At 48.1% G+C, this 15,350-nt stretch overlaps 1 protein-coding gene across 11 annotated transcripts in view; it reads left to right on the top strand.

Annotated features, from left to right (window-relative positions):
- The window catches only part of DCTN1 (dynactin subunit 1), a 138,612-nt gene that overhangs the window by 65,841 nt on the left and 57,421 nt on the right, over positions 1-15,350 (top strand). For 7 of the 11 annotated variants that reach the window (XM_048846488.2, XM_048846489.2, XM_048846487.2 and 4 more), the window contains exon 5: positions 7,288-7,308. The exons of the other annotated variants lie outside the window; for them this stretch is intronic. In XM_048846488.2, the coding sequence (XP_048702445.2) occupies positions 7,288-7,308 (21 nt within the window). The remainder of the gene's footprint in view (positions 1-7,287; positions 7,309-15,350) is intronic. 11 annotated transcript variants of the gene reach the window in all.

The following is a 15,350-nucleotide window of genomic DNA, read 5'->3' as shown; positions in this document are numbered from 1 at the left end:
ATCCCACCAGATCACTCTGATGCCAACTATGTCATAGTTGTGTTTATTTACTAGTATTTCGAGTTCTTCCTGCTTATTCCCCATACTTCTCATATTAGTATACAGACATCTAAGATACTGATTTGATTCTCCCCCAGTTCTGTCTTGTCTCTCCTTTGTCCCTGCTATAACGGCCCATGCTCCTCCCAGATTCCAAACCGTCTCCCAGGTCTCCATGTTCTTGACTGACCTGTGGGCTTTGGTCACCTGCCCCCATTGAACCTAGTTTTAGTGTATGTTTCCAAAGCCAACAGAAAATTGGAGCAGAGGCATAGATGCTATACTTTAACCCTTCAGAGACCTTGGTCAGCCTCACCACATGCAGTCAAAGAGCTGCTCGGAAGTTCAAAAGGCTCGGACGTTCACTGTTCACTGTTACACTAGCTAGGGTGCACAGGTTTTGTACATCTTCATAACGCAAGCCAAACACTAACTGTTGCGGTTAGGCGGAGACTTCCCCACTCGACAGGTTATTCCAGGGATTCTCAAACTTCATCGCACTGCAATCTCCTTCTGACAACAAAAATTACTACATGACCCCGGGAGAGGGGACCGAAGCCTGAGCCACACACCCCAGGATGGGGAGGCCAAAGGCCAAACCCCACCGCCCCATGCAGGGGGGGCCAAAACTGAAGCCCAAGGGCTTCAGCCTCAGGCAGGGGGCCTGTAACCAAAGCCCCGTCATGCAGGGCTGAACCCTCAGGCTTCAGCCCCGGGTGGTGGGGCTCAGGCTTCATCTTCGGCCCTGGGCCTCAGCAAATCTAAGTCAGCCCTGGCAACCCCACTAAAACGGGGTCACGACCCCAGTTTGAGAACCTCTGGGTTTATTCCATAGTGGCTCACTTGGGTTTTTCTTGCACCATTCTCTGAAGAATCTGGTGCTGGCCACTGTCCGAGACTGGACTACATGCAGCCTATCCCATCTAATGATTCCTGCGTTGTAACATGCTGTGGATAGTCCTCCTCCTAAACATTCACTGTAGAAATTGCCAGTGTTCTAAATGTACTGTAGGGTTATTTGGACATCCTCTTAACTGCTGTTTACTGCTGTCAGACAGAATGCAAAACGCCCACTGATACCCGTGAAAGCTGCATGCTCAGCTACATACAGTCTTCCTTTCATCTTCAGTATTGGAAACCGGTTTTGCAAGTTAGGGCTCTGCCAGCTCAGGCTCTATTTCCTTGTGACCTGGGATAGCTGCCCACATGGAAACAAGGTGGGCTAAATGCTCTGAGCTGCCCGCCCAGCATTTTGCCCATGAGTGGGCAAGCTGTGCGTGTAGCTTGGTGCGTAAATGGCACTCTGTTGACTGGTACCCTATAAATACTGAAGATACTTAGAAAGGGTTTTGCTTTAGGGCTTAATGTTAAAAATTCTGACTGCCCAGTTCGCCCCTCTGTCAGCACGTGGCAAGCCTGTGCCCAGACACTTAATAATCTGGCTCTGAGCCGACGCACAATCCTAGGCAAAGGAGCCAAAGCTCAATATTGGTTGCTTTAGAGACTCTGCATGTTCCCCCGTGCCAGGAGACTCTGCCCATTCTAGACCGAGCATTCCCCAGCATTGCTGCCCATTTAAATCAAGTTGCTGCTGATGGTATGGAGGCTATTCCACTCAAAACGACAAGCACTCAGTGCTGCAAGGGGAATTGGTTTGATAAATTACCACTGTCTGATCCAGATTTGGTTTCTTACAAGCAAGTCTTGTTTTTACTAACCCCATTCTTTGGCCAGTTATGGAGGAACCAACATTTGCTGTCTGAAATTACATGGCAAGTGTCTTGCTAGGGAGTATGGCAATAGCTTAGGAAATGCCATCAAAATCCATGTCATCTCCTCCTCTGTGAGATGACCCTTCCCTTGGCCTGATGTTACTCTGTAAAACTCAGAGCTACTAGGCTATCCATAGCGGTTGCCTGAGAGCTTCCTGGCATTGTCGTCAGCAGTGTTCCCAGCCTAGTGTTGGAAGCCACCTCTGCTTGTAGCCCGTGGTTCTCTTTGTCTGAGAATCCTATCTTTATTCTGAATGACGTCTCTACGCAAGCCTTCATCGCATGTTGCCACAATTGTTTTTCATCCTGAATCCAGTTTTTAGCACCTATACAGAGAGACGCATTCTGTGGAGACACTGAATCATCTAAGTCCAGAAAATTATCAGTCGAATGTTTCACAGTAAAGTCAACCTTAAAGAATGTTTAGTATAAGAACAAATCCAGCTCCTGCGAAGCAGTGGTCGCTCCTGCCTCGCAGTCCCAGAGGCTGTCTACACTGCAGTTCGGTCGAGCTGAGTTAGCACTTGTATGTCTGCCCAAGATGGGAGTGACACCTCCTAGCTGCAGGGTAGACGTACCCTGAGTGTAAAGCATGGCCTGTTAGGAGTGGACTATCCATTGATTAGACCGATATGTCATTAGCACAAATTCCTTAGAAATCACAATATCTATTTCTGAGATGTGGATTTTCTGTGTTGTGGCGTCTCTTCTAGCATGTTGATCTTGGCAGATAACTACTGCTTCGTTGCAGTTCTCTCTTGTTAACGTGGTACCTCTTTGCTTTTTCTGCTTCTGAGAATGTGGTACCAAGAACCAAGGTGGGACTGATAGGAAGTCCTGAGACGCCCAGACTTCATGGCTTTCTCCTCATTTCTCTGCTTTGCCTTTTCTGGACATATTTCTTCCTCTTCAGGAAGGGGATGTGGTGTCTGATCCCCTCTTCTTGAAAACTGTTTCAGTAGCGAGTGTGGGTCTAATGAGAAGCAAAAAGAGCAGAGTCCTAGAACTGTATCCTGTTAATCCTCGATAGTCACACAAGTTATTGGGCTCAATCTGTTACTAAACAACACTTACATGGGGTTTTAGAGTAAGATGTGTTCTCTGCCCTCACAAGGTTTAGTCTTGTTTAGGCAAGTCATGGGACAGCATCTCAAGAAGAGTGAGGAAGAAGGATCAGTTCCTGGAAGGAAGTGGGTTTACCAGAAGAAGAGGGGACTTGGCAGATGGGGAGCGGAGGCTGTTTCAAGCAGCATGGTAGTTAGCACAAAGCTAAGAGCATGAAGGCGATGGAACCTGTGTGCAAAGTCGTTGTAAAAATGCTACCAAATCAGAACTGTCCATTCACTCACGCTGCGGGGAGCATTTACATCCCCTTTGCACAGGGGTAAATAACTCTACAAGGTGCAAGACAGTGAAGTTAGGCCCTGAGACATCAAAGCCAAGCCTTGCTCTCCTTCAGGCCATCTGCAGTGCTCAGCTACTTAAAGCTTGTCTACACAGGGAAGAGTTTCTGATTAACTCCCTGTGTGGATGCTCTTATTCTGGAATATGAGCGTCTAAGAACATCCACACAGGGAGTTAATCAGGAATAGCTATTCTGTTTTAAATTCACATCCTACCTTAATCCAAATTAACTTCCTGTGTAGACGGGCCTTTATTGATTCTGTGCGACTTTGGGCAGATAACTTCTCCTCTCTGCCTTGGTTTCATCATCTTTGTAATCGGAATGATACTGAAGACCTTTCCCATTTTTACTGGGCATGAGGGGTGATCACACCTTTGTGCTGAAATGCATTTTACAACTGTTCTTGTCCCTTGATGATTCCATTTGGATTTGCAGAGCACCCTGATCGTTGCTTGAGGCAATACCCTGCTCTTCAACAAGAGCCTAATTGTATTAGTAAAAATACTGTCTAGAAGCTTGATGACATCACAGAGCAGCTTCCCACCTCTCCCAAGGACAGTCTTACTGCTGTTTGCTGCCTCTCATTAAATTCAAGAGCTGCAGATTAACAGTATTTTGCCACTAGATGACACTAGAGTCAAGGGAAAGTGCTATTGTAAATAATAGGCACCCTGTGCCCCCTTGAGCTATAACCCTAAAATACACCGCATCAGAGTGTTCAGTGATCTAACATGGCACATGACCGGAAAAGCTGTCTCCATGTCCTTTGGGGACTAATTTTGCCGCCCTATAGTTGAGTTACCAGCCATGTCTTTGAGATGATAACTTTAGCCAAAATAGTCTCCCTTTTCTTCAGGTCTTCCCAAGGTTAAAGGGACATGGGATAATTTTACAAACATCTGAGGTCCAAAAGAGTTTACAGACAGATTTAAAAAAAAAAAAAGACACTGCCCAACTGTAGCAACTTTCATCCAAGGATCCTGTGTCTTACCTCCCCTAAGCCTGGTCCAACATCCCTGGGGCTTACCTCCGTGTCTAGTTGGCAGCCGGTATCAAGTGGAGTGCCCCAAGAGTCGGTCCTGGGGCCGGTTTTGTTCAATATCTTCATTAATGATCTGGAGGATGGTGTGGATTGCGCTCTCAGCAAATTTGCAGATGACACTAAACTGGGAGGAGTGGTAGATACACTGGAGGGTAGGGATAGGATACAGAGGGACGTAGACAAATTGGAGGATTGGGTCAATAAAATCTGATGACGTTCAACAAGGATAAGTGCAGAGTCCTGCACTTAGGACGGAAGAATCCAATGCACCGCTACAGACTAGGGACCGAATGGCTAGGCAGCAGTTCTGCGGAAAAGGACCTAGGGGTGACAGTGGACAAGAAGCTGGATATGAGTCAACAGTGTACCCTTGTTGCCAAGAAGGCCAATGGCATTTTGGGATGTATAAGTAGGGGCATAGCCAGCAGATCGAGGGACGTGATCGTTCCCCTCTATTCGACATTGGTGATGCCTCATCTGGAGTACTGTGTCCAGTTTGGGGCCCCACACTACAAGAAGGATGTGGATAAATTGGAGAGAGTCCAGCGAAGGGCAACAAAAATGATTCGGGGTCTGGAACACATGACTTATGAGGAGAGGCTGAGGGAACTGGGATTGTTTAGTCTGCAGAAGAGAAGAATGAGGGGGGATTTGATAGCTGCTTTCAACTACCTGAAAGGGGGTTCCAAAGAGGATGGTTCTAGACTATTCTCGGTGGTAGAAGATGACAGGACAAGGAGTAATGGTCTCAATGCAGTGGGGGAGGTTTAGGTTGGATATTAGGAAAAACTTTTTCACTAGGAGGGTGGTGAAGCCCTGGAATGGGTTACCTAGGGAGGTGGTAGAATCTCCTTCCTTAGAAGTTTTTAAGGTCAGACTTGACAAAGCCCTGGCTGGGATGATTTAACTGGGGATTGGTCGGGGTTGGACTAGATGACCTCCTGAGGTCCCTTCCAACCCTGATATTCTATGATTCTACGATTCTAGGTAAGGATTTCTACTTTGAACTGAGATGCAGATTGGAGAAGTGTCTGTTGTTAACACGTGCACATCCCCCCACCCCCGCACCCGATCAGTCAGTGGCAGAGCTGAGAATGGAACCCAGGAGTCCTTTTTCCCAGTTCCAGTTTTTTAATCACTAAGAAACATTCCTGCCTTAATTAAAATATTGTCTCGAACACATCGTTGAAGCTTGCTTATGAGAGCCCCAAAATGGAATGAAATGGTCTATTTCTTGGTCCAAAGCCATTGCAATGTTAACAGTAAACCAGCAGGGCAATGGACAGATGTTAACACACTGAGGTGGTACGGGTAACACTGGGAAAGAGTTGTTTCTTGACATAGGTTGCATCACTTAAATGTGTCTCTGTGCTGGGGGTGGATTTCATGTGAATTTTATCTCCAGTCCTTTCTGCTAATCCCGGGGATAAATGCTGGTAATCTGTGACTGCCTCGTGGTAAACCAGCCACTTAGAAATCAGAGATTCTCTCTGCTTTAAGACTTCCCTTGGCACTTTATAATAGCATAGAATTTGTACCTTGTGTTGTGTCCTGATCCAAATGGAGGATAAGTAAATGCATGTATTGTTGAATCTGTTTTTATGTAAAAAGCTCCTGGTATTTGAATGTAAAGCGAACACCACCTGTTCATGTTCCTGAAGGGCGTCTGTCATCCCAGCCTCAGACTGAGAGCGCTCTGCCAGAAAGCATGCTGCTTGGTAAAGCTAGAATAGAGGTGGCAAAGCAGAACGGTACTGCTAATCTCTGGGAGGGTGGACACTGGACCTGTGTTAACATGGATGAAATAAGAGGCTTACACACATGTAAATATGGCAACAGTAGCCTTCTCCCTCGGCCTCACCCTGACTGCTGTGGTAATTGAAATAATGATGGTGCTTTTGGTTTTGATATGGAAAGTGACTCATGGTAGCATGTCTGTAGAGGTCAGTGCTACTTGGGGAAAGGAGAAATTTCTCTCTCTCTCTCTCTCTCAACATATTTCTGCCTGGTTTGGTAGATAGATTCGACACAGCCAGGGCAGATCTGTCTAATGGGGAAAGTCACATGTTCAAGCCCTTATCTTTGTATAATTTGAGACTTAAATATTAGTTATAACCCAGTCATGAGCAATTGTTCATATCCCTCTTGGTTACTGCAGGCCTGCCCAGTTTTAATTCACTCGGCTCTAATTTTACAGTGGGGAACTTGACGTGTGGATGGCTGTAAGATGCAAAGAAATCACCAGATGTAGTGCAGTCAGCAGCTGAGCAGAGATTGCTGAACGGGGGGTCAGTTTGGAATAGGAAGTGTTTGTTAGGGATGAGGTTGGGGCAGACCTACCTCCCTAGCAATCCCAGGCTTCTGGGGCCAAATGCATTAACTGACAGTATTGGAAACAAAATAATACCCAGCTGTTCTAGCGTTTGTCATCAGTAGAGTGTGAGGCCCTTCACAGAGCAGGGCAGTATCTACAGCATTATCTGTTTTTTACAGTTGGGGAAACTGAGGCACAGAAGGGCAGTGACTTGCCCAAGGTACCTGGCAGGCCAGTGGCAGAGCTGGGAATAGAGCCCAGGTCTCCTGAGTCCAGTCCAGTGCTCTCTCCACTAGGCCCCACTGTCTCACAATTAACTAAACTGTCATGTGCAGTCATTTGCCTTTCAAAATGTTCTTTCCTGGAACCTTAGAAGCCTTAATGCCCTAGGAGCCAAAGCCTGATTATAGCCACTCTGGGATAAAGCCCACAAGCCTCAAGGCAACTGCCAGCTCAGTTGTCTGCTACATGCTGGCAGGTCACCTTTCACAGACTTGTTTAGGTTAATCTGGGTGCTTTCTTCCGTGCTGATTGTTTGTATTATTGGGGACTGGTGACTTCAGCAGAACAGATCAAAGTACCTTCCTCAGGAACAGCAGGGAAAGCTGTATAACCGCTCAGAATAGTAACATGCAGGTGTGTGAATGGTTCATTTCTGTTGTCTGTCCAGGCAGTGTAAACTCTAACTTCTAACCTTTGTCCCCTCTTCATGCAGCGCGGAGCGAAACCTAAAAAGGTGGTGCATTTTTTTTGGCAATTAATCTGTACGTCGCAGAATCTCCTGGCCGCATGAAATGCCCCCAAATACATCTCGGCTCATTGTCACTCATTGCTGATGTGCCTTCCATTGTATGGTCGCATGTTTACTCATTGCATGTGTTCCCCTTCTCCGGCGCCTAGATTGGCCCAGCTTGCTTACAAGATGCTAGGTAATTAGAGTCCACATGACTGACTGGGGGAAGAGCATTGCTTTGTGGGAAGGTATCCTTCATCACTTCTCAGCCTGCCACACAACCTGGTAGGGAACATGGGCTCATAAACCAAACAATGTTGTTTTTCTTGGGGAGTTCTGAGAACTTTCTGCTGTTTCTTCACAGCAACAGGGTAAAGCTTTCACACCAGTGCTGGGTGTGAGTTAACTATTTGTACTTGTGAAATGTGCCCATCATATTTCTCTCTGGGTGCATGTATTGAAATTCTTGAAACCAACACACAAGAAGAGTTGGCTTTAGAATCCAAAGGCCCAACACAAGTATTGTGATCTTCATCCTATAGCTTAGGCTGATACGTTAAGCTTGGCTTTCACATTCCGTTGCCTTGTGTTTCCTTCCAGCTATTGCTGTAATGGATGTAAATCTCCTGTGTAAAGCCCCAACAGTGTGCTCAGAGCTGTGCACCCTAGATGTAGGCAGACTCCCTGCCCCATTGAATTTACTGTCTAAAGGGAGAGATGAAAACAGACCGTGACTGCTCTGGATGATCAAAGAGGTGTTGTCATAGGGCCTGGTATGGTTTTTGAATCGATGTGTAACAGTTTGCTAAGGGAGGCAGGTTGTCACTGGACTATTTTGTGGTATCAGAAATAGAAAGTATCAGAAATAGACAGCCAAGAAGATAAACTCAGAAATAGGGAAAACACTGTCTCAAAAGAGCAAAAAATCTGAATTTGGAAGCAGGTACTGCTGGCTAACGAGCGTTTTCTTTCTGCTTTGAAGACAAGTCGCCATTTCCCCTAAATGTAATACTTGTAAAATGACAAAAAGAAAAGGAGGACTTGTGGCACCTTAGAGACTAACCAATTAGTCTCTAAGGTGCCACAAGTCCTCCTTTTCTTTTTGCGAATACAGACTAACACGGCTGTTACTCTGAAACCTGTAAAATGACAGTTTTTCCCAAATCCCTCTTTTTCAGACACTAACTTTTCTCCTGAAAGAGCCACCTCCCTTATACCCACCCCTGTTATATCGTGGCAGCAGCCAGGGAAAAAGAGAAGGCCAGAAAATCCCCATAAATCTGTTGTTTGTTTCAAATTGCAGTTGTAGCAAAAGGAAAGCTATGCTGGTCTCGGCGGAGCCGAGCAGTCTGATGGGGGAATGTTGTAACTTTGACAAGGCAATCCTGCAAACACTCTAGGCACCCAGATACTACAGTGATGGGCCCACTAGAAATGCCAAAGAGAGGTGGTGAGACAGTACCTGCTTGTTCCTGTGAGGGATTGCATATAGGCTTCCAGTTCGTGCTGCTGTGGCGCTTTCCCTTCCAGTCTATAGAACCCTTTGGCACTTGGGAGGAGAGAGAATCCGAGCCCAGAACTGCGTCTGTCCCTTCCCAAACCGTGCACCAATGGGGAGCAGAGCAGGAGGTGAAGCTGTGCTCCCCTGGAAGTTTGGAGTTCTGGGTGATACTGTAGTAACTGTTCCAAGCCTCTTTGTTCTGACCTCCTGTGTGACCTCTGGCCAGTCTGAAATCTCTGCATGTGTCTGAGCTTACTGATCTGCATGCGCTTGGCCCTGTTACTTCACTCTCCCGCTAGCTCTTGTCCCTGCTATTTTGCATGCTGCTATTACTCACACCCAGCTCTGGCTTTCCTGGCCCTGTACGCTTTCTATACAACCTTTAGAGTGTGTTGATTTTACTTTCCAGTTTTGCCTTACTTCATTGTGAAGATCGCCACTGAATTGGGTTGGTGGCAGGCTGTGCACACACGGTACCATCTGTTCAGAGTATTAATTGTCTCATTCTAAAAGGAGTAATTATAAATCAAACCGATACCAGAGAGCCCATGACGCAAGTGGGGTTTCCTCACTAACACTGTGGGACTAACCCTGAGATGGAAACCGAGATCAGACAGGTATGTCCTAGAACTTCCTCCCAGTGTGACAAACCAGACTCAGCTCATTTGTAAAATTTCTTCTCGACCTGCTCCTCACAGTTCCATTTTAAGGGTTGAAACCGTCAATCAACTTGCTGGCTCTTTTCCTTGCGGCCCTTGTGACCATTTTAGTGTCTGGGAATCCAAGGTTCTATTTGGTAAAACTACTAATGCTTAAAAAGAAATAACATCATTAGTAGGCAAATCCGTATGAATGAGATTAGGTAATTCTTTGCAGTGCATGGTATATGCTGGGCTTTAATCGGTTTAAAAGATGTTTCCTCCTGCTCTATTTTGGGTGGCAGATTGCCCACCTCTTAAACTGGGGCAAAGAGCAAATACAAATAATCAACGCTCTTCCACTCTCTGCCTGCCATCTGGATCCCAGTGTTCAGCAGGGAGGGTGGAATAGGTAGCCTCTTGCCTCAAGGGTATTGCCTCTCTTCATGAGTAACACTAACTCCACCCTGGCCTCCACTGGGGTCAGAGTGACTCTTCTCGAGGGCTCCCAGTTGCCTATTTCTCTCAAGGATCGAGACAGTTGCTGTTTCCACATGACACGTCAAAGAACTTCTGCTGCACCTTTGGGTCAGTTTCCTTTAAGGCCTGCATACTGGGTGCAGGGGGAGGCCAGGAGCTTCTTGCTGGTAACCATGGAGCTGTGCAGTAGCACAAAGTCTTACAGAGCAATGAAGTTCATATTCCTCCCCAAAGGTATCTGCTGCTCTTGTCATTCTGCATTCATCCCGCCAGAGATGCCAAGGACAGGCGTTGTGAATCTGCTGAGGGGAGCAGTTGATGTTTCGGCCCATGCTGCACTTGCACAAATAAAGAACGCAGCTGAGTGAACAGCTGCAGTGCGCTTCTGGCCCAGCTCACTAGGGAGTGCAACACCGGGAGAGTGCTGAAACCTCCTGCCACCTGCAGTGTGACAGGTCGGTGGAGAAGGGAGAGTAAGCTAGCTGTTTAAAGGCAGCAAGATGGCCATTCTCTCCAGTTTTGGAATGAAATTACAGCTCACACAGTCTTCTGTTCATTGCTACAGTGTGGTCTGGCATAGCAGTTACTGTGCAGGGAGCAAGTCCTGCCTCAAATACCTGGGACTGTTCCCCCTCCCTGAAATGTCAGCCTTGCAGTAGAATAGTGGCACGTAAGAGCTGCAAAAACTGACATCTGAGGGGTTAAATGAGCGAAAAGCTTGACCCCTTTCTGTCTTAACCCAAACCTGTAGGTATCTGCCTTGGAAATGTCAGTAGCTCAGCCTGGAATCATGTCCACCAGGGAGTGGTGCAAAAGCCATTCGTTTATGTGCAGGTTGGCACAGGAGCCTGGCAGTTCAGGCTGTGGTAACGCTGGAAGCAGGGACCCAGGAGCTTTTCTGCTCCCATGTGCTGAGAGGCTCCGGTCAGATGTGAGTAATCAGCGTCGCCATTTTCGTGGGACCAGCTTCCGGCACCAGCTTTTTCTTCCTTGAGGAGACAAGGTTTTTAAGCTCTGAGATGCCCCAAGGTGCAGGTCATTTAAGGAGACTGACCCCAATCAGTAATGGGGAGAGATGCCCAAGATTCCGTAAGCAGCTTGGGAAATAGCAAAGGGCAGAAGCAGTTGAAGATGGTTGTGGTGGGCACTGCCCTACTCTGTTTTCCATGAGATACAGCCTGACCTCTGCTCAGAAAGATGGGCAGTGTCCTGTTCCCACATTCAGGGATCCAGGCCTCCCTGGACAGTGGCTTTGGAGAGTTTACTTACGGGATTATGGGCAGTTGCATGGAATGCCCAGGCTGGTGCATAGTGTCCTGTTGACTCAGCCCTGGTGTACACTACGAGTTTAGGTCGAATTTAGCAGTGTTAGATCAATTTAACCCTGCACCCATCCACACAACGAAGCCATTTTTGTCGACTTAATGGGCTCTTAACATTGATTTCTGTACTCCTCCCCGATGAGGGGATTAGCGCTGAAATTGACATCGCCGGGTCGAATATGGGTTAGTGTGGATTCAGTTTGACGGTATTGGCCTCCGGGATCTATCCCACAGTGCTCCATTGTGACCGCTCTGGACAGCACTCTGAACTCAGATGCACTGGCCAGGTAGACAGGAAAAGCCCCGCAAACTTTTGAATTTCATTTCCTGTTTGGCCAGTGTGGCAAAGTGATCAGCACAGGTGACCGTGCAGATCTCATCAGCAGAGGTGACCATGGAGTCCCAGAGTTGCAAAAGAGCTCCAGCATGGACTGAACGGGAGGTACTGGATCTGATCGCTGTATGGGGAGATGAATCCGTGCTATCAGAACTCCGTTTCAAAAGACGAATGCCAAAATATTTGAAAAAATCTCCCAGGGCATGAAGGACAGAGGCTATCACAGGGACCTTCAGCAGTGCCGCATGAAACTTAAGGAGCTTAGGGAAGCCTACCAAAAAACCCAAGAGGCAAACGCCCACTTGGGGTCAGAGCCCCAGACATGCCGCTTCTATGATGAGCTGCATGCAATTCTAGGGGGTGCCCCCACCCCTGCACGTGGACCCCTGCAAGGGGGGAGTCTCACACAACAGGAATGAGGATTTTGGGGACAAGGAAGATGATAGCGCACACCAGGCATGCGGAGAAACTGTTTTCCCCTACAGCCAGAAACTGTTTATCACCATAGATCTAATACCCTCCCAACCCGGGCTCCCGGACCTCGAAGGTGGAGAAGGAAGCTCTGGTGAGTGTACCTTTGTAAATATAATACATGGTTTAAAAGCAAGCGTGTTTAATGATTACTTTGCCCTGCAGACTTAAGGATGCATTCACAGCCTGTACAGCTACTGGAAAAGTCTATTAACGTGTCTGGGGATGGGGTGGAAATCCTCCAGGGACATCTCAATGAAGCTGTCCTGGAGGTATTCCCAAAGCCTTTGCAAAAGGTTTCTGGGGAGGGCAGCCTTATTGCGTCCTCCATGGTAGGACACTTTACCATGGCAGGCCAGTAGCACGTAGTCTGGAATCCTTGCATAAGAAAGCATGGCAGCTTGTGGTCCCAGTCTTTGCTGGCATTCAAGCAACATCCGTTCTTTATCTCTCTCTGTTATCCTCAGGAGAGTGATATAATTCATGGTCACCTGGTTGAAATAGGGGAATTTTATTCAGGGGACATTGAGGTGGCCGTTCCTGCTGGGCTGTTTGCCTGTGGCTGAAAAGAAATCATCCCCACTGTTAGCCACGCGGTGGGGGGAGGGATGAAGCGATCATCCCAGAGAATTGGGTGTGGGGGGGGGGGGGGGGGAGAAGGGTTAGTTGGGTTTGTACTGTATGTTAACCTGAAAACATCAGCCCCTCCTTTTAAATGGCCAGTGTGTCTTTTTCAGTTTTAATCTCCCTTTTTTTCCTCCCACAGCTGCAAATGTTTCAACGCTGCGACTAGTATCTCCGTCCCAGAGGCTAGCGCAGATAAGAAGTGGGAAAAAAACGCACTCGCGATGAAATGTTCTCTGAGCTCATGCAGTCCATCCAAACTGAAAGAGCCCAGCAGAATGCGTGGAGGCAGACAATGGCAGAGTCTAGGAAAGCACAAAATGAACGTGAGGACAGAAGGCGGGAGCAACAGGAGAGGTGGCGGGATCAAGAGGAAAGGTAGCGGCAGCATGATGAGAGGAGGCAGGATGCAATGCTGAGGCTACTGGAGGATCAGACTGATGTGCTTCGGCATATGGTTGAGGTGCAGGAAAGGCACAGACCGCCACTGCAGCCCCTGTGTAACCAACCGCCCTCCTCCGCAAGTTCCATAGCCTCCTCACCCAGACGCCCAAGAATGCGGGGTGGGTGGGCCTCCGGGCACCCAACCACTCCATCCCAGAGGACTGCTCAAGGAACAGAAGGCTGGCATTCAATAAGTTTGGAAGTGCAGTGTGGCTTTGTCCTTCCCTCCTCCCCCACCCCTCCTGGGCTACCCTGGCAGTTATCCCCCTATTTGTGTGATGAATTAATAAAGAATGCATGAATTTGAAACAACACAATGACTCTATTGCCTCTGCAAGCAGTGATGGCGGTGGGGGGGTTGGCTTACAGGGAAGTAGAGTGAACCAAGAGGGCGGGTTTTCATCAAGGAGAAACAAACAGAACTGCCACACCGTAGCCTGGTCAACCATGAAGCTGATTTTCAAAGCTTCTCTGTTGCATCGCCCTCCTGTGCTCTTCTAACAGCCCTGGTGTCTGGCTGCGCATAATCAGCGGCCAGGCGATTTGCCGCAAGTTCCCACCCCGCCATAAACGTCTCCCCCTTACTCTCACAGATATTGTGGAGCACATAGCAAGCAGTAATAACAATGGGAATATTGGTTTCGCTGAGGTCTAACTGCGCCAGCGTGCTTTTAAATGTCCAAATGCACATTCTACCACCATTCTGCACTTGCTCAGCCGAAAGTTGAACAGCTCCTGACTACTGTCCTGGCGGTCCATGTATGGCTTCACGAGCCATAGCATTAAGGGGTAGGCTGGGTCCCCAAGGATAACTATAGGCATTTCAACATCCCCAATCATTATTTTCTGGTCTGGAAAGTAAGCCCCTTGCTGCAGCTGTTCATACAGACCAGAGTTCCTGAAGATGTGAGCGTCATGTACCTTTCCCAGCCATCCCACCTTGATGTTGGTGAAACGCCCCTTGTGATCCACCAGTGCTTGCAACACCATGGAAAAGTACCCCTTTCGGTCTGTGTACTAGCTGCCTTGGTGGTCCGGTCCCAAGATAGGGATATGCGTTCTGTCTATGGTCCCACCATAGTTAGGGAATCCCATTGCAGCAAAGCCATCTGCTATGACCTGCACATTTCCCAGAATCACTATCCTTGTTAGCAGCAGCTTAGTGATTTCATTGGCTACTTGGATCACAGCAGCCCCCACAGTAGATTTGCCCACTCCAAATTGATTCCTGACTGACCGGTAGCTATCTGGCGTTGCAAGCTTCCAGAGGGCTATTGCCACTCGCTTGTGAACTGTGAGGGCTGCCCTCATCTTGGTATTCTTGCATTTCAGGGCAGGGGAAAGCAAGTCACAAAGTTCCATGAAAGTGCCCTTACACATGTGAAAGTTTTGCAGCAACTGAGAATCATCCCAGACCTGCAACACTTGCGATCCCACCAGCCTGTGCTTGTTTCCCGGGCCCAGAATCGGCGTTCCACGGCATGAGCCTGCCCCATTGCCACCAGGATGTCCAAATTGCTGGGGCCACTGCTTTGAGAGAAGTCTGTGCCCATGTCCTCGTCACTCTTGTCACCGTGCTACCATCGCCTCCTTGCCTGCTTTTGCAGGTTCTGGTTCTGTACATACCCCAAGACAATGTGAGAGGTATTTACAATGCTCGTAACTGCTGCGGTGATCTGAGTGGGCTCCATGCTTATCGTGGTGTGGCGTCTGCAGGAGAGCAGAATGCCAGCGGAAGCGGTCGTTCAATGACGATGGTTTGCAGACCTACTGCACCGTCTGCTGCCAGGACACAACAGCTGAGCGGGTTGCACGTTCGCCTTGTCATGGCAAGACAAGAGCTGCTGAGCAGAGTGTCAGCGGAAGTGGCTCTGCGAGACCACCAGGAGAGCAGAGTGGCAGCGGAAGAGGTGGCTGACGACCTGTGAAGTGGATTCAGGATAGCAGGAGAGCTGAGTTGCAGCGAAAGTGGGAGCCCATGAGAGACAACATGGATAAATTCGCTATCGAGACAAGAGCAGGAGAGCAGAGTGGCAGCGGAAGTGGTGGTTCGATGATGACGGTTAGCAGTCTTACCGCACCGTCTGCTGAAAGCAGTATGGCGCCCGCATGGAAAAAAAAGGCACAAAACGATTCTCTGTCGTTGCTTTCACGGAGGGAGGGGTGGCACATGTACCCAAAACCACTGCGACAATGTTTTTGCCTCATCAGGCATTGTGAACTTAACC

The sequence above is a fragment of the Caretta caretta genome, chromosome 4, assembly GCF_965140235.1.
Source record: "Caretta caretta isolate rCarCar2 chromosome 4, rCarCar1.hap1, whole genome shotgun sequence".
NCBI lineage: Eukaryota > Metazoa > Chordata > Testudines > Cheloniidae > Caretta > Caretta caretta.
This window is presented reverse-complemented; position numbering and strand designations above follow the sequence as displayed.